The following is a 19,516-nucleotide window of genomic DNA, read 5'->3' as shown; positions in this document are numbered from 1 at the left end:
ATAAATATAAATCCTAGCCCTGTCGGGGCACTAACTTCACAGGTAGTTCCCTCACTACCAGAACCTGGCAGGGCCTAATGCCCTTGCCAGCAAAAAAAGCACAGCACAACACTTACAGTTAGGTATCCAAGTGTCTCTGAGCAAACTCCCTGCCTGCTCTCCCATGTGAGACAATCAGCCCTCAACACACTAGGCTTATCTTGGCCACTCTCAGGTGGAAACCCTAACAACCTGTTACCAGGCTGCGAGAACCAAAACCTGGAGTGGCCGTGGGTGGAGCCCTCCCTCTCCTCTCACCCACAACCCCCAGGTCCCAAACCGGCTTTTCAAAAAGCCGAAACTCAAGCCTGCTACACTGCAGACTTTCTCCTGGGGATTTTAAACACATAGGACAGAAATCTGGGATAAATGTCCCTGTCACAGACCACTTTACCAGTGATCCTATCACATATCCCCCCCCTTTGTTTCGACCTATGGGGCGGAACAACTGAAGCCCCCAAACAATGAACGCGTGACAACGCGTCTGCTTTAGACAACAGGCCCCCTGGCCTGTGTTCCTCTGAAAATGTAAAAGTTTGTAACGCCAAGAACCATCTCGTAATTCTCGCATTACTGTCCTTATTTTCGGACATCCACTTCAAAGGGGCATGGTCAGTGATCAATTTGAACTTTCTACCAACCAAGTAGTACCTGAGAGCCTCTAACGCCCACTTTATGGCCAACGCCTCCTTCTCCACTGTGGCACCGGGTACGCATCGAATTTTGAAACACTGTTTAACTTTCGGAAGTCATTGCAGAAACGCACACTCCCGTCGGGCTCTGGAATCAACACAATGGGACTTGACCATTCACTATGTGATACTTCAATAACCCCTAACTCTAGCATATTTTTAATTTCTTTCGACACCGATGCTCTTGGTGCTTCTGGTAACCTATAGGGCTTTAGATTAACTTTAACCGCTGGGTCAGTGATGATGTCATGTTTAACGACCGAGGTTTTCCCAGGTACGTCAGAGAACAGCACCCTATTTCTAACCAGAAACTCCTTGACCTCTCGTTGTTGAATTGCCGACAGGGTTTTTGCCACTGTCACTAAGGGAACTAAGGGCCCTGGACTTACTGGAGGGGCTCGGACGTCCGACAGTACCGTTCTATCTTTCCAGGGCTGTAACAGATTTATATGGTATATCTGTTCCGGCTTTCTTTTCCCCGGCTGGTAAACTTTGTAATTGACCTGTTGACCTGTCCCACTCTTTCTAAGATTTCAAAGGGCCCTTGCCATTTAGCCAAAAGTTTATTTTCCACAGTGGGGACCAACACTAACACTCTGTCCCCAGGAGCAAAGCTGCGTAACCGAGCATTGCGGTTGTATACCCTCTGCTGTGCCTGTTGAGCCTGTTTCAGGTGCTCTCATACTATCGGCACCTCTATAATAGGCAATGGAACTAGTGGTCCCTTAAAACGTGGTCTGGGAGCATGATACTGACACTCAGGGCAGGATGCGCAAAAGTCAGATACCTCTTTATGAAGCCCGGGCCAGAAAAACCTCTGCATTATTCGCTCAGTGGTTTTCTCTACCCCTAGATGACCTGCCATTATACGACCATGGGCCAGATCCAACACTGTTCTTCTGTAGGCTTTGGGAACTATTAGTTGTTCCACAACATCTTCCCCCTTCTTAGTCACCTGATATAACCAATCCTGACACATTGCCATGTGGGGATAGGACAAAGGACTATCAGGGTCTATGGGTTTACCATCAACTACTTTTACATTCTCCCTGGCTTTTACCAAAGTAGGGTCATTCAACCGCTCCCCGGCAAAGACCTCTCTTCTGACCTCTAAATCAGGCAGATGATCCACTGGCCCAACAACACTTCCCACCTCAATGGGAGGCACATCAGTTGGCGGGCCACCGTCACGCTCAGCATTCTCTAGTTCGCCAACCATAGTAGGAAAAGGGAATAACTCTGACTCAGAAGAAACTCCCTCCTCCACTATATCGACAACCTTCTCAAGTGGAGCGGGGTTGTTCTGGAACAAAACGGCTTTCCCACAATTTCCAGAAGTGAGCAAAGTCTCTCCCCAATATTGCATCGTACATCAGACCAGGCACCAAACCCACAGAAACTATAGCAGAGCCACATGGTGTCTCGATGTTCACCTCGGCAGTAACATAATATCGATTATCCCCATGTATGCAGGTCACATCAACAGTTTTCCCCTTATGCCTCAAGGGGTTCACCAGCTCAGCTTTTATAAGTGTCACCAAGCTACCAGAGTCTAACAGTGCCTCTACTCGGTTGCCATCTACAGTGAGTACACACATGTGCTTATCAGTCTCAGCCTGCCGCTCAGCCATACAGGCTGTCTGTGCAAAGAAAGACCCCCTGTGGTAGACATGAGCAGTATCACATTGCATAGGTTCAGTTGTAAGTGAACAATTAGCGGAAATATGGCCGAAGTCACCACACCGGAAACACTGTTTCATATTAATGTCTAGTCGTTTACGGGGCAAGAACCTTCCTGGCCTGGCAGGCCTGTCTCCAGGTTCTACACCCTCAGTCTTAGGTACATCCCACCGCCCAGCACCCTTCTCCCCTGGAACAGTCTTACCAGTGTCTGTGGGAGTTCACCGGTGCGCCATCGGGGCTTGGTGGGGCATATTCCTCAGCTCCTCAGCCGTCACGTACCTCTCCACTAGCTTGACCAACTGGTCCGCGGACTTAGGGTCTGCATGGCTCACCCACTTGCGCAGAGTCGCGGGTAATGATCGCAGGTACCGGTCCATCACGACCCTTTCCACGATCTGTGGTCCCGTCAGCGTCTCGGGCTGTAGCCATTTTGAGGACAGATGGACGAGGTCATGCATCTGTGAACGTGGAGGCTTGTCCAAATGGAACTCCCAGCGGTGGACCCGTTGGGCACGAACAAAGGTGGCGACTCCCAAGCGAGTTAGGATCTCCTGTTTTAGTTTTTTATAGTCCTTGGCATCAGCCAGGCATAAGTCGAAATATGCTTTTTGTGGCTCCCCAGACAAAAAAGGTGCCACCAGACTTGCCCACTGCTCCTGGGGCCAACTCTCCCTTTCGGCCGTTCTTTCAAATGCGGTGAGATAGGCCTCCACATCATCGCCCGAAGTCATCTTTTGGAGGAAGTGACTGGCTCGTACGGAGTGAGTGGTGGTGGGAGGACCAGTTTTAACATCTCTGGGCCGGGTGACCAGGTGCTGTACCACCTCTCTTATGGCCTGGCTGTTTTCCGCTAAGGCCTGGCGGGTTTCCTCAATGGCGACCTGTTGTTGCCTGGCGGATTCCTGCTGAAGTTTGTTAGTCTCCTGCTGAGCCCTGGTAGCTTCCTGCTGAGCTCTGGTAGATTCCTGCTGAGCTGCTGTAGCTTGGAGCAAGGCCTTAATAATGTCCTCCATTTTGTCCTGGAGTGTAGGTTGGAAGCTGAACCTTGCCTCTCTGGGCATTGGCTGACGCCTCCTCTATGGGACTCCAAGGACACAGTGTTATTTCCACACTCACAAATTGGGTGTCTGTCCCTTTAATTTTTAAATGGAAAGTTTTCCTCTTGCTGCAAGTTCAGTGTGTGTGGATGCCCGCTTTCTCCACCATATTGTGACACAGTTAGGTTAGGGGGTCCCTCTCCTGGGTAGAGGACTCCTTCCTTACACACACACAGCAGCAGGGAAGCAGCACACCAGTCTGGATGCAAGTACAAGCTGGTCGGCGCCAGTCTTTATTGTACAATGTCAGAAACATAAAGAAAACATAAATATAAATCCTAGCCCTGTCGGGGCATTAACTTCACAGGTAGTTCCCTCACTACCAGAACCTGGCAGGGCCTAATGCCCTTGCCAGCAAAAAAAGCACAGCACAACACTTACAGTTAGGTATCCAAGTGTCTCTGAGCAAACTCCCTGCCTGCTCTCCCATGTGAGACAATCAGCCCTCAACACACTAGGCTTATCTTGGCCACTCTCAGGTGGAAACCCTAACAACCTGTTACCAGGCTGCGAGAACCAAAACCTGGAGTGGCCGTGGGTGGAGCCCTCCCTCTCCTCTCACCCACAACCCCCAGGTCCCAAACCGGCTTTTCAAAAAGCCGAAACTCAAGCCTGCTACACTGCAGACTTTCTCCTGGGGATTTTAAACACATAGGACAGGAATCTGGGATTAATGTCCCTGTCACAGACCACTTTACCAGTGATCCTATCACAATATATATACTGTATATATACTGTGCAGGTGTGGAAAAAATGCTGCAAAGTAAGAACGCTTTCAAAAATAGAAGTGCTAATAGTTTATTTTTATCAATTAACAAAATGCAAAGTGAATGAACAGAAATTAAATCTAAATCAAATCAATATTTGGTGTGACCACCCTTTGCCTTCTAGGTACACTTGCACACAGTTTTTGAAGGAACTCGGCATGGAGGTTGTTCCAAACATCTTGGAGAACTAACCAAAGATCTTCTGTGGATGTAGACTTGCTCAAATCTTTCTGCCTCTTCATGTAATCCCAGACAGACTCGATGATGTAGACATCAGGGCTCTGTGGGGGCCATATCATCACTTCCAGGACTCCTTGTACTTCTTTACACTGAAGATAGTTCTTAATGACATTGGCTGTATATTTGGTGTTGTTGTCCTGCTGCAGAATAAATTTGGATCCAATCAGGCGCCTCCCTGATGGTATTGCATGATGAATAAGTACCTACCTGTATTTCTTGAGGACACCATTAATCCTGACCAAATCCCAAACTCCATTTGCTGAAATGCAGCCCCAAACTTGCAAGGAACCTCCACCATGCTTCACTGTTGCCTGCAGACACTCATTATTGTACTGCTCTCTAGCTTGTCAGAATACCGGCATCCCGACCGCCGGGATCCCGAAGGTAAATACTGTGGTTAGGGGGAGGGTTAGGGTTAGGCTGCCGGGGGGAAGGTTAGGATTTGGCTACGTGGAGGGAAGGTTAAGTTTAGACACTATGGGGGGGTTAGGTTTAGGCTGTGGGGAAGGAGAGTTAGGCGTAGGGAGAGGGGAAAGGTTAGGATACTGGTCAACAGGTGTCCTAACCCTGTCGGGATTCTGACTGCTGGACAAAAAGCCTTACAGTTTCACATGTCCCATTAAGGCTTCTTAGACATGTTCTGAATTTTCACTGAACCTACTAAATTTCTGCCACTCAAACGTAAAAAAACAATGAAATTCCGAGGCTGACACCTTAATGGACGTGTTCCTTGTGCAATACAGATATGGTATGCCATCATACCCTGTGGTTAACTAAAGATTCAGCACTCTCACAGAGTGGTGGAGCTGCTAATTCACACAATTGTGTGCTCATTGGAACAAACACATGCATATTTAACTAGGGGGCGGGGCCAAATGGCACGATTCTCATAGAATCGCATCATTATACCCCACCCCTACTCGCGGACCACTGATCCCCAGACAAATTCTCTCCATTCTGCCCAGTTCACTAGGAAGTGGGCGGGATGCGAGAGAAGTGCCTACTCACAGTTGCTGTGCTAATGCTGTAGCTAGATGGAAATATAATGAGATGCCCCCATGGTAGCTTCGCAGATCTAAGCAAGTGTGTACAAATACGCAGTCGCCATTGCAGATAATTCGATAATCACCCATCTGAGTCACACAGAATGACCGCCTGAACTGACAGAATTGAACCTCTTTATCTGTGTAGGGGATCACAGAAGCAGGCTACGATACGCCCCGAAAACATCCGGAACACGTCTGCATTTTTTGCGGCCACTCCCCGTTACCTCCCCCAAATGGTCCCTGACTGTCAATCACTTTGCGAAGTAATCCTCTCTGTGAGCTTCTTCACAAAGGTACCTTGGCAAATGCGGAGTGCAACCGTGATGTATGCGCAGTCGACCGATAATTGCTAAACACTGTAAATATCGGAATAGCGTATATCTCTGAATCAGGCCTTATGTTCCCCTATAAATAGACTGTAAGGCACAAGCAAGGGAATAGGATTGAAATGCCAACAGTGGATGCCCGACAGGATCAAAAGCCCGACAGGGGCAGGTAAGTACCCTAACCTCCCCTATCCCCCCTAACCCTCCTTTACTGGTACCTAACCTTTAACCTTAGTGCCTTACCCTAACCTAACCCCATGGGTGCCTAACCCTTACTGCTCTCTAAACCTAAGACTCCCGGGGAGTGTCTAACCCTAACCTCTCCCTGGGGGTGCCTAACTCTAACCCTCCCCCCTAGGGGAGCGTAACCCTTATCTCCCCCCCAGACCTAACCCTAACCCTGCTAGACTCCCTAATCCTAACCCCCCTCTCCCCTGTGGCTAACGCTAAGGGAGCCCTGAACTTACCTCTGTTTGGGATGGTGTCCTCTGCATTCCAGCGTCGGGATTATGATAGGCATCGGTATTTCGACACCTATTATAAAACCCTAGACGGCAGTCCACTGTCAGGATTGTGACCGGTGGATGACTACATCCCCAAGTGTGTTGCCTCCTATGTTAACCAGGAACTTGATATGTTACTATATGTAACCTGATTAGCTTAAAATAACAAACATTGAACTACTTTCTATTATTTGCCCTTTACAGGCAAAATTCTAAAAGAACTTGCTGCACTGTTGTCATGAAATGTTTACATAAACATTTGTGTCATTTATTAAAAAGAAAAAAAATATATTTTAGGTTCAAATAGAGGTTCAATAGTGGATAAAAAAATTATAATAAATTGTTTTATAATATAGTATGTCCTTGCTTTTATTATTTACTTTTTCTCCTTTTTAGAATACCAATACATTATTCAAAATATGCTAAATGGCTGTAATTGTATAATGTTCACCACATGTTGCCCACAATGCTAACAGCACAAAGTGACCGCTAGCCAGTTATGTTTCATAAGTATCATTAGGGAGAATTGCAGGAGAAGCCAGGCATCTGGCTGAGCACAATTAACCACTTAACTGGTGTGATTGCATGTGAAGCGACCGGAACCAGACGTGCTTCATCTGGAAAGGTTACGTCACATGCAACCACGCCAGCCTGCTCTGTCCCCCGACTTCTGCAGTGGAGATCCGTTCTGCACAAGTGCATAACAGATCTCCTCTGACTCTCTAGACCCCTGGAAGTAATGCCTGTGACCGCCAACATCACTGCCAAAAGCGTGACCCAGAATGCCGCGCGAGTGGGGGAAAATAAAGTAAAACTGCGAGGAGGGGAACATGAGATGCGTGTGCAGAGATCAGCTGCAACAGGACAGAGTGTTATCAGTTCCCTGCTGCACCACGCTCCGTCGCGCTCTGCAGCAAGGTGAGGGGTCGGGGCTAGGTCTCGGGGGATGGAGGGGTAAGGCGGGAGCGGCCTCTTATGGCACTGGGGGGGAGGAACTTTTATGATGCCCATCAAGATATATTTTTTGACAGGGGGGATATATAATTTTTTTTACATATACAGTGACACATGGGGAGGGAGTGAGGGCTAAATTGGAGACCAATTGTCCCTGGGGGTTAAGGTGGGGGCTCTGCCATGGGGACCTATTATCCCTAAGGGGATGGGAGTTGGTATTACTGGGGATCTTTTGACACTGGGGGGGGGCTATTTTTGATGGGGGTGAGAAGTGAAATTACAATGGGGGCTTATGGACAGGGGGGTTGGAGGTGCAAAACATCCCCTAGGTCAGAGGTTTCCAAACGCGGTCCTCAAGGTTCCCCAACAGTTCATATTTTAGAGATATCCACGGTTGAACACAGGTGGTTAAATCAAATTGACTGAGGTACTAATTAAAGTCACCTGTGGTCAGCCATGGATAACTCTAAAACCTGAATTGTTGGTGAACCTTGAGGACCTCGTTTGGGAACCTCTGCCCTAGGTATATATTTTTGTTAAATAAAATACTTTTTAAAAATACTTTTCAAACTTAATTAAATAAAAAAAACTATTTCTGTGCAGTTTTGCTGAAAAAAAAATTAAACCCCCTATGTGGGTCCAAGTGTAGCCCTCCTTTTTGCTGGTTTAAGTTATAAGATATACAGTAGGAGTATATTACTAAGGGCTCTATTTATTAACATAATTTTTACTGAAATAAAGTGAAAAAGGGTGTTTTCACACCCATTTCACATTATTTTAGTATCACCTAAAGTTACTACAGGGCAATTGGAGTATAATTCGTAAAATTCTACTCCAAGCCCTAATTTTCACTTATTTTTAGTAAGCAGATCGCATTTCCCATATTTGTAATGGGAAATGTGATCTGGCCAAAGTTACTAAAAATAAATTGTGGAAAAATACCGGGGAAAGCCCTGTGATAATAACGCCACATGGAGCTGGCGTTATCCAGGGTCTTCCCCAGTTCCCGGACTCCTGCTCTGCTCTAACGGGCAGTTCAGAGCCCAGAGCCGGCCCCAGTGATCAGCTCTATGGTCTAAACAGACCACACGCTGATCTCTGCTAAAAAAAAGAAAAAAAAATATTAAAAAAAACCAACTTACCTCAGTACAGGGACCGGGGTCGGGGCTCTGGTGATGTCTCCCCTCCAGTCAGCTGGTCTCCCAGCCTGCACTGGTGCCCGGTCGTCACCTGACCAGGTCCCATTGCAGTATGGGATGACAGCTGACCAGAACCACGGAGGACATCACCAGAGCACCGATTACTGCAGGTAAGTGTAATTAAGGAAGGCGGGGTTGCGGGGGGGAGGTGAGGGGGCCACGGGGAGGGGGGCCACTATCACAGGGGGTGGGGCTTATCAGGGGGCGGGGCTTAGCGGCGGTCGGCTGGCGCATGCGTCGGCACTTGTCACAGTATTTTTTGGCAAAAATACCGTGATAAGTGTGCTGAGAGGATTCACAGGGACAGAGCTTTATCGCAAGCTCTGTCCCTGCAAGGGATTTGTAGTAAATCCCTGTGATATTGCCTGAATTATTGCGAATTCAGTTGGTAATATCACACTACAATCTGCATTACAAATGTGGATTGTAGTAAATAGAGCCCTAAATGTTGATTTTGATCCATCAAAATTTACCAAAATCGATAAACATCGATGTTGTGTTTCTGGGGCTAAATCACACATTTACTAAAAGACAATGGGCCTGATTCAGACCCACTCGCAAGCGGCTGTCCGCTCGCAAGTGGGTCGATGGTGTGCACTGAGCATGCGCACGACGGAGGGAGCTCCGTCGTGCGCAAGCGCCAGACGCGACGAGCGAAGGAAAGTCCTTCGCTCGTTGTGTCTGATCAAAGGGGGCGTGCTGTTGATGTTGATTGACAGCACGCCCCCTTTGGTAGGCGTGCCGGGGGCGTGCCTCCCTGACGGGGGCGTTCCCACAGGAACGCCTCCCGTCAGAAGCCGGCCCACTGACATCACTAGTGATGTCAGTGGGAGTGATTTTGGCTCTGATAGAGCCAAAATCACTCCGGGCCTTGCGGTTGAAAACCTCAACCGCAGGCTCCGGCTCGCAGTTTCGATGGTCGCGATGGTCACGACCATCGCGGCCATCAAACTGCACGCTCGTATAGCCGGTGGGTGGTGACCCACAGCTATACGAGCGTCCAGGAGGACGCTCCATTTTCATGGAGGGTGGCCCTCATTCAGAGCGAGCGCTCTGCTCAGAGCGTACGGCTCTGAATGAGGGCCAATATTTGTTTTTGTTTTTTTAAGTAAGTAAATGTCACAACATCGATGTTGATTGATTTTAAATTGATCAAAATCGATTAAATTTAGTAAATATACCCCAATTTTATCATGATTTTATCATTGTCCATTAAGGTTTCAGGTGTGTGTTTTTGTTTATTTATAAACAGTTGTCGGCTTGCAGTTCCCCCTCTTTCCAATAAAAACAGGGAGCGAGGGAGGTATTTCCAGAAGGAGTTTTTCGTTAGTTGGTTGGAGCCAGCTTCCAGCGAAGAACCTCTTTACATATGGGACTCCACCTGGACATATCTTATAACAATCTACACTCCATATTGCTAGATTCACCTTCCTTAAGGTGCCCACACACATACCGACTTTTCATCCAATTTGGCCGATTTCGACGAATCGTGACGACAGATCATGTAAAAAATGGCCAAATCGTGAGTTTCTACACTTGATCACGATGCCGATGCGCGTCCCCGCTCGTCGTACATCGCATCTTCAGATCTGCCGTGCTGTAGGGCAGATTAGCCAATCTGGGATACAATGCACTGGCTGCACGATAGATCTTAAGTCAGATTGGACATTTTTAACTCCAAATCGTGACCACGACTGCCTGGGGAGAGTTCAGGGAGAGTTCAGGGGAAATCGTGTACATTGGCTGATTGGGAGCAAGTCGATATGTGTGTGGGCACCTTAAGTCTTATTGGTCTAATACTTATATAGATTTTGACCATGGGCCTGATCCAGCAAGGATCGCAACTGCTAATACTCATGCAAACGGCCAATTGTTGCGTTCTGCGCATGAGTGAACCGGCCACTGTGATCGGGACTGTGATCACAGTGACTACGTAAACCCATCGCAGAGTGATTGACAGGAAGCACAGTTTGGGGGTGGAGACGGGGGGTGGTTGGAGAAACGCAGGCGTGCCAGTGCGTTTGAACGCCATTGCATGGGCGTGCATAAATTAGCCATTGTGATAGGATACGCAGCTTGAGCTCCCACTGCATGCAATGAAGTTAGCAATTTCTAAGTAAGGTCAGGGCTGCTGTAATTCTGCGTGATGGACCGATTGCTATTTAGCTAAGTATTACGGATGTGCATAAGGGGATGTGGACGTCCTTATGTTAGGCTGCGACAGCATTGCGATTGCAATCATTAGCATATTTTAGCAGTGGATCTGCGTGCGATTACGGAGCTGCGATCGCAATAGCGATCCTTACTGAATCAGGCCCCATGTCCACAGTTGTGGTGAACTATGGGCCTGATTCAGAGATGAATGCTATGCACGCAGCAGCTGCTGTGTGCAACTATGCTAATGCTGCGGGAGGCATCTGAGGACAAAAGACGCCTCCTGCTGGCATCACAGATCTGACTGCTGCACCCGAGAAGCAGCATTGGATAACTATTGCGACCAACCTTCGTGATGGTTCCACATCGACCATCTGAGTAAGTCTAAGACTACTCAGATTGGCCTCCTTATCTGCCCTGCCGAGGCCTGTAAGTCTGCATCGGAAGATGCAGGCACTTACCTCAGCACTCCCAGAAAATGGGGACAACACGGGAATGCTGCCCAGCACCGCCCGCTCCCACCCCTTAAACGGTGCTGCGGCGCAGGGAGCACTGCATGTGAAGACGCTGAACCTGTTCTGCATGTCACAGGTTCAGCGTCATCACATGCAGTGCTCCCTATGCTGCAGCACCGTTGAAGGGGTGGGGAGTGGGCGGCTCTGGGCAGTATTACCGTGTTGTCCAAATTTTCTGGGAGTGCCGAGGTAACAAAAAACAGGTCCTGCGCATGCACATTGCCACCATCGGACTTGTACGTAAACCATAGGGTTTGCATACAAGTCTGAATCAGGCCCTACATTATTCTGTATATATTTTCAATTTTTGCATATTCTTTTCCTGGGAACTACATCTGAGTACCTGCTAGTTATGCTGTTGCCATTTTAACATATCTGATTTATTTGTACGTATTTTTATTAATGTATGTTTCATTCAAAATTTCTAGAATGTATTTGGTCTCTGGAGGGGAGACTCCAGGGACTGCAAATAGACAAATCCCTCACCCTTTCCTGAATATGTTATAGTCATTCGTATTCACCACCCAGACGTAAGTCTTATCCAGCCAAGTCTAACGTTATGCAAATCTTATCATAATCCTCTCCACTAATCCTGGTCCTTGGCAACAGTATATTGCTCTTTACTCCTAACTTTACACTCTGCCCAGTTTCTGATTAAATGTTCTCCATTCTCCTAAACATACAGTATTTTCCACAAGCCACGCTACACGCTTCACCTCTTCCTCAGTTTGTAGAGTAGCATTTGGTCCAGTGCTCCATGAACCCTAAGATATAAATATATATATATATATATATATACACACATACACACAGTATATATATTTACACGTTCCTTGCAGTATGTTTTCAGACATGTGTGCCTGGATAGGTTCTTGTTTCTTCATGATTTTTCCCAGGCTAACCTGTTTGTAATTTGCTGTTCTCACCTTTGGATCTGGAGATGTGGCCTCCACAGTGTGCATTCTGGAGTCTTACTATGCATTCTGGTGTGTGCTCAGCCGCATAGGCAGATCTGGGAGATATGTCAAGTCACACATTCTCGGTCTGTAATCTGAATAAATAACATGAGGGCAGTCAGCCAGAAAACTTTTTTTTATGTTTAAGAAAACCATGGAAACTTTGAAACCCCCATCTACACTTAGCAGACCACTCCTTGAAAAAATTGAGAACTGTACTGTATTTCCTATTAACATTACAGGGCTCTGCTGATTGCAGGTCAGATACATGGATTCCACTTCACTCCTGGCACTTGCATTTTCTATAAACTTCTAGTTTAAAGGGGTGGTCTGGTAACCTTACTCCCAATCCCCTTCCCCTTGTTATAACCAGCACCAGCAAAATATTGGAAATATGAGAGCTCTCCCTTCTCCCTCCCAGCTAACATTTTCACTGCTACCTAATATATATAGATGACAAGCCTTCTCTCTGATATTTCACATTTCAACTACTCTACATGCTTTTATATACTATAATATTCTAGCATTAGTTAATATTAAACAATATGGGTTGTTCACTGGGTGATATACTTTTATTGCAGTTTATTGTATACTTTTATTTTACGTTTGAAGGGAGTTGTCAAAACCAGATAAATCACAGAGGTCAAAGTGCTTTTTGGAGACATAGGATACTATGGCAAAACAGTGGGAAAGTTCACAGTCTGCTCAGTCAAGGTTCTCAGTACCAAGTTCCTAGGAGGAGAGAATCTGTTGGTAACACACACAGCAGTTCTATGCTTTTACTAAGCATTAGAAATCACACTAACACACCCCTGTCAGTCATTGGAAGGCCAGAGTCTTCTAATCCTGATAGCAATTCAAATAGGGGCTTACAGCATGCAGACACGCAAAGCCCAAGGGCTGGTCAGCTGTGGTTTCAGGCATCAAGACTAAGGAACCCTGGAGATGGAGCTACAGGAAGACAAAGTAGCAGAGAAGATGGCAGTACAGAGAGACATCAAAGTAGACTTCATTCATCAAGTGACCAACAATCCCAGAGACCTAATGCAACTACAAGTAATAGAGCCAGACCGGATATTATGCAAGGAGATGACCCATACAACCCCTATAAATACAACGAAGACACTTATTACAACTATTTTGATACCTATGAAAGGCGAAGTACAAGTCAACGTGAGAGACCAGGCTATGGTACCCGTTACTTCCAGTATGGTAAGAAAAACAAGCTTGGTGTATAGATAAATATATAAGTATTCCTTACTTAACCAGATGTTATTATCACTTAATTAACCAGCTATGTTAAGATCACTTTGTTAACCATTCTTTAACCATGAAGAAATATATCATTAGAAGAATCATCGGTAGAAGTGCAGCAAGAAGATTAAACCTATGGCAATCTATGTAGCTGTTCACATAGGTGCAAGCTGCTACAGTAAAATGATTTCATTTCTAAATGGATAGTTAGAAAATACACACCCATTGTATCTAGTGCATGGTAAAGTGATAATATATTATTTTACAACATGAATACAAAATATAAACATACAGTAGTATAAGAACGATCACATTTTAAACTTTCTTTAAATATTTTTAAGCTTTATTTAGTTGTGATGATCAAGTTAAATTGTAGTAGCCTATGTATGACCACTTCCAAACAAAATATGTACCCAAATAATTATTTCATCTTTGCCAAACAAAAAAATAAAAAAAAATTTTTTTTATATCATTATCTATATATCTACACTGATTTTTTGCAAATCAAAAGTAAAGATCGCTATTAAATATTCCCAACATGGTACATTCACCATGGTGTAAATTATGCAAATACTAAAATTATACTGTATCTCAGTTGTTTATTAATTTTCATAGAGAGCTCTGGCTTAAGTATCCTTCTAGAACGTACATGCTCTCTCAGGTTACAAATACATGTTTTCAGTTAAGTACAATCATTATTTTGTGACCTTGCACTAGTAAATTTAGCCACAGATAAAAGGAAATTGATCTGAATGATAAATTCTATCTACTGCCTGCACATCTGACAAAACAAAAAGTTGCTGTTGCAGTGTCTTGAAAGGAGGGATAAATGTGTGTTTCATTCCAAAGGTTTTTAACTCTCTAACTTCTTTAGTCACCTTAACTCTACGAGGTCATCAGTTAGTTGCAAGGGACAAGATCTCTTCCCGGATTGATGGATTTTTGTACGCAGCCATGTGGGGTTGCAAACAAACCGTAAACCATAAGTGCGGCATATAGATGCACTTGCACCGTGAGGAAACTCGTGAGCAATTAAATTGACCCCCAACTCACACTTGCCTACTTTTGAAAAAGCATCTCAGGGATATTGTGAAAGCAGCACCTATGAGCGTGTGTTACAGTGGACGTGCACTGCTACATCTGAGAGGCGTGTCATAAAATTGACTTACGTCCAAATGTACAAAAGCTGTTGATGAAAACACAATGATACTTTTCAGAAAATAAATGTAGCCACAGGGATCATTGTGCCTCATAACCATTGCAGGTAAAGGGTACTAATGATTCCATTTGAATGGCCATATCTCTGTTTTTTCTTTATATAACAGCTACATAATATGGGCAAGGTGCAATCAGGGAGATTGTTAGGCTCTTCAGGGAGTCAGGGAGATTGCTGCTATTTCATGGAGTCTCCCTGACAATCAGGGAGAATTGGCAAGTATGGCCCAAGTAGGTCTATGAATTCTAAATAAAGAAACCTGAGTTGGATAGTGGAGCTGAGTTAGAACATGTAAGAATCTACATATTTGTAAATCATTTTCTAAAATCAATGCAGTACCTGTATAATAAACTTCTATATAGTGAATATGCCACCAATAAACAATCTATTCTATTCTAACACTAATTACATTTAATTTAGTCATATCAGCACCGAACTCTGTGCGCTTTCAAGTTCTGACATGTTAAGAATTTCGTCAAACTAATTGAGCTTCAAAGAGAAATGTGTCATGCAGTGTTGAGCATTAACGTAAAGATGTGTGTTACATTTTCTGGCCAATGTTTTATTTATTAATGTCCGTGTTCATTCCTTTGATCATTTATTTCATTGGAGAAGTTGCATAAAGCAGATACTGTAATTTTATCTGTAAGGAAGAATGTGTGAGGGGGTTTCTCCATTCATTTTGCCACTGTGTCAAGGCTGTACAGGGGGAAATTTATCATGCCTTGGAGAGAGATAAAGAGAAGAAGTTGCTCATAGCGACCAATCAGCTTCTGGCTTTTTTCTAGCACAGTCTGTAAAATGGCATTTAGAAGCTGATTGATTGGTACTTTAGCTCTCTCCACTTTATCTCTCTCCAAGGCTTGATCAATCTCCCCCTGTGTTTTTATAGGGACTATACAACTTAAATGAGTTGCTTGGCTTAAGTACATCTGGAAGAGAAATGTTATTTGAAGTTCTCTAGAGTTACAGTCCTGCTATTTCCTTGAGTTGTTTGGCTATCCTTGTAACAGTCTGCATCTGTTAATATATCTACCTGGTATTAATCAGAGCTAACCCAAAATAGGGCAAAAATGAAGTGAAACAAGAAAAAGTATAAAGTATAAATAAACAAAAGGAAATAATGCAATGAATGTGGGTGGCATAAACGGGATGTAGCCATAATGTCGGCATTTACCATGTCGACATGCATAATGTGAACAACACCAAGTCAACAGTAATGATGTCAATGTTGGTGAAATGTTGACATTAAACATGTCAGCATTTGCAGAATGTTGACATGTTCTGCACAGACTGGCAGCGGAGGGATGCGGTTAGGCTGCAGGAGAGGAGGGTTAGGACTAGGGGTGTGCACCGGCCACTTTTCGTGTTTTGGTTTTGGATCTGGATCTTTCTTCGTGTTTTGGATCTAGATTGGTTTTGCCAAAACCACCCTTCCGTGTTTTGGGTTCTGGGTTTTGTGTTTTGGATCTGTATTTTTTTTTAAAAAAGCATAAAAACAGCTAAAATCACAGAATTTGTAGGTTTTTCTGCTCCTATGCTATTATTAACCTCAATAACCTTAATTTCCACTCATTTCCTGTCTATTCTGAACACCTCACACCTCACAATAGTGTTTTTATGTCCAAAAGGTTGCACCGAGGTAGCTGGATGACTATGCTAAGCGACACGAGTGGGCGGCACAAACACGTGACCCATCTAGGTGTGATACTGCAGTGGCAGACAGGATGGCAGTTTGAAAAACTAGGCCCCAAACTGTACATAATGCAAAGAAAAAAAAGAGGTGCAAGATGGAATTGTCCTTGGGCCCTCCCACCCACCCTTATGTTGTATAAACAGGACATGCACACTTTAACAAACCAATCATTTCAGCGCCAGGGTCTGCCACACAACTGTGGCTGAAATGATTGGTTCGTTTGGGCCCCCACAAAACAAGCTGGCAATTAATGTGTCCCTGCACAAACTGGCTCTACGGAGGCAAGATGTCATCCTCATCCTCCTCATCCACCAATTCCTCACCCTCTTCAGTGTGTACATCCTCATCCTCACAAAGTATTAACTCGTCCCCACTTGAATCCACCACCACAGGTCCCTCTGTACGTTCTGGAGGCTGGTCTCCCTGGAAGAGCTGATAATTCATTTTGATGAACATCATCTTCTCCACATTCGGTGGAAGCAACCTCCTACGCCTTTCGCTGACAAGGTTCCCGGCTGCACTAAACACTCTTTCGGAGTACACACTGGAGGGGGGGCAACTCAGGTAAAATAGAGCCAGTTTGTACAGGGGCCTCCAAATTGCCTCTTTTTCCTGCCAGTACAGGTATGGACTGTCTGACATGCCTACTTGGATGCTGTCACCGATGTAATCCTCCACCATTCTGTCAATGGTGACAGTACCATATGCAGTGACAGTAGACATGTCAGAAATTGTTGCCAGGTCCTTCAGTCCGGACCAGATGTCCAAACTTGGTCCTGCCTGCCCTGCATCACCGCCAGCGGGTTGCTTAGGATACCTAAGTTTTTTCCTGGCAGCCCCAGTTGCGGGAGAAAATTAAGAAGGAGCTGTTGACGTGTCACGTTCCGCTTCAGCTGACAGTGTGTTCACCAGCAGGTCTTTGCACCTCTGCAGGCTTGTGTCGGCCGGAAAGAGAGACACCACATAGGCTTTAAACCTAGGATCGAGCACGGTGGCCAAAATGTAGTGGTCTGATTTCAACAGATTGACCACCCTGGAATCCTGGCAAAGCGAATGAAGGGCTTCATCCACAAGTCCCACATGCCGAGCGGAATCGCTCCGTCTTAGCTCCTCCTTCACTTTCTCCAGCTGCTTCTGCAAAAGCCTGATGAGGGGAATGACCTGACTCAAGCTGGCAGTGTCTGAACTGACTTCACGTGTGGCAAGTTCGAAGGGCTGGAGAACCTTGCACAACACGGAAATCATTCTCCACTGCGCTTGAGTCAGGTGCATACCCCCTCCTTTGCCTATGTCATAGGTGGATGTATAGGCTTGAATGGCCTTTTGCTGCTCCTCCATCCTCTGAAGCATATAGAGGGTTGAGTTCCACCGCGTCACAACCTCTTGCTTCAGGTGATGGCGTGGCAGGTTCAAGAGTGTTTGCTGGCGCTCCAGTCTTTGGCACGCAGTCGCTGAATGGCGAAAGTGGCCCGAAATTTTTCGGGCCACCCAAAGCGTCTCCTGCACGCCCCTGTCGCTTTTTAGAAAATTCTGCACCACCAAGTTTATTGTGTGAGCAAAACATGGGACGTGCTGGAATTTGCCCAGATGTAATGCCCGCACAATATTGGTGGCGTTGTCAGATATCACAAATCCCCAGGAGAGTCTAAGTGGGGTAAGCCACTGGGCGATGATTTCCCTCAGTTTCTCTAAGAAGTTGTCAGCGGTGTGCCTCTTACTGAAACCAGTGATACACAGCGTAGCCTGCCTTGGAACGAGCTGGCGTTTCTGAGATGCTGCGACTGGTGATGCTGCTGCTGTTGCTGCGTAAGGTGATACATCTACCCAGTGGGCTGTCACAGTCATATAGTCCTTAGTCTGCCCTGTTCCACTTGTCCACATGTCCGTGGTTAAGTGGACATTGGGTACAACGGCATTTTTTAGGACACTGAGGACACTTTTTCTGTCGTTTCTGTACAGTCTCGGTATCGCCTGCCTAGTGAAGTGGAATCTAGACGGGATTTGGAACCGGGGACACACTACCTCCAGCAATTGTCTAAATCCCACTGCACTAATGGCGGATACCGGACGCACGTCTAACTCCAACATAGCAGTCAAGGCCTCAGTTATACGTTTTGCTTCAGGATGACTGCTGTCGTACTTCATCCTCCTCGCTAAGGACTGTTGGAGGGTCAATTGTTTAGTAAAAGTAGTGGTGTTCCTACTTCCTCTCTGGGATGATGAACGACTCCCAGCAGCAGCAACAGCAGCAGCGGCAGCAGGAGGCGTAGCAATGCAGGATCCTCCGGAGGAATCCGGGATAGGAGAGTCAGTCATGCCAGTGACATGGCCTACAGGACTACTTCCGATCCTTACTAAGGAGGAAATTGACGAGGAGGGAGTTGACGGTGTGGTTTGCAGGCGCTTGGATACAACAGGACAACGGGATTTAGGTGTCCCTGGACTGCTTACGGTCTTAGCCAAAGTTTCTGAACTTGACAGTAACTTATTATGAACGCGCTGCAGGTGCCGTATAAGGGAGGATGTTCCTAGGTGGTTAACGTCCCTACCCCTACTTATTCCACCTTTACATAAGGTACATATGGTAAGACAGTTGTTGTCCGGATTTGGATAGAAATATTGCCAGACCAAAGAGGTGGAATGTTTGGTCTTCTGCCCAGGCATGACCGTGATGGGCTTTTTCATCCCACGGACAACAACTGTCTCCCCCGGAGCCTGATTTAAACAAACCACATCACCATCAGAATCCTCCTCGCCAACTTCCTCCTCAGCGCCAGCTACACCAGTATCCTCATCCTGTTGTACTTCAACAGTGACATCTTCAATTTGCATATCAGCAAGTGGACTGTGGGTGCTCCTTTCAGCACTTGCAGGGGGCGTGCAAATGGTGGAAAGGGCCACCTCTTCCCGTCCAGTGCTGGGAAGGTCAGGCATCGCAACCACCACCACACTTGGACTCTCCTTGGGGATTTGTGATATCTTCTTAGAAAGCACAGTTCTTCGCTGTGCTTTTGCCAGCTTAACTCTTTTGATTTTTTAGTGGGAGGAGGGCTTCCATCGTCATGTGAAGCTGAACCACTAGTCATGAACATACTAGGGATCGACCTTAGACGTTCCTTGCCACTCCGTGTCGTAAATGGCATATTGGTAAGTTTACGTTTCTCTTCAGCTGATTTAAA

General features: G+C 45.9%; 1 protein-coding gene across 2 annotated transcripts in view; it reads left to right on the top strand.

Moving 5' to 3' along the window:
• The window catches only part of LOX (lysyl oxidase), a 115,356-nt gene that overhangs the window by 19,950 nt on the left and 75,890 nt on the right, over positions 1 to 19,516 (top strand). The window contains exon 1 of one of the 2 annotated variants that reach the window (XM_088475155.1): positions 12,717 to 13,383. The exons of the other annotated variant lie outside the window; for it this stretch is intronic. Coding sequence (XP_088331281.1) covers positions 12,717 to 13,383 — 667 coding nt within the window. Of the gene's footprint in view, positions 1 to 12,716; positions 13,384 to 19,516 lie in introns of those variants that run through there. 2 annotated transcript variants of the gene reach the window in all.

This window comes from Taudactylus pleione, unplaced genomic scaffold (assembly GCF_031769625.1).
Source record: "Taudactylus pleione unplaced genomic scaffold, aTauple2 ptg000162l, whole genome shotgun sequence".
NCBI classification, from domain to species: Eukaryota; Metazoa; Chordata; class Amphibia; order Anura; family Myobatrachidae; genus Taudactylus; species Taudactylus pleione.
The sequence above is the reverse complement of the archived record's forward strand: the minus strand, read 5'-3'. Positions and strand labels throughout refer to the sequence as shown.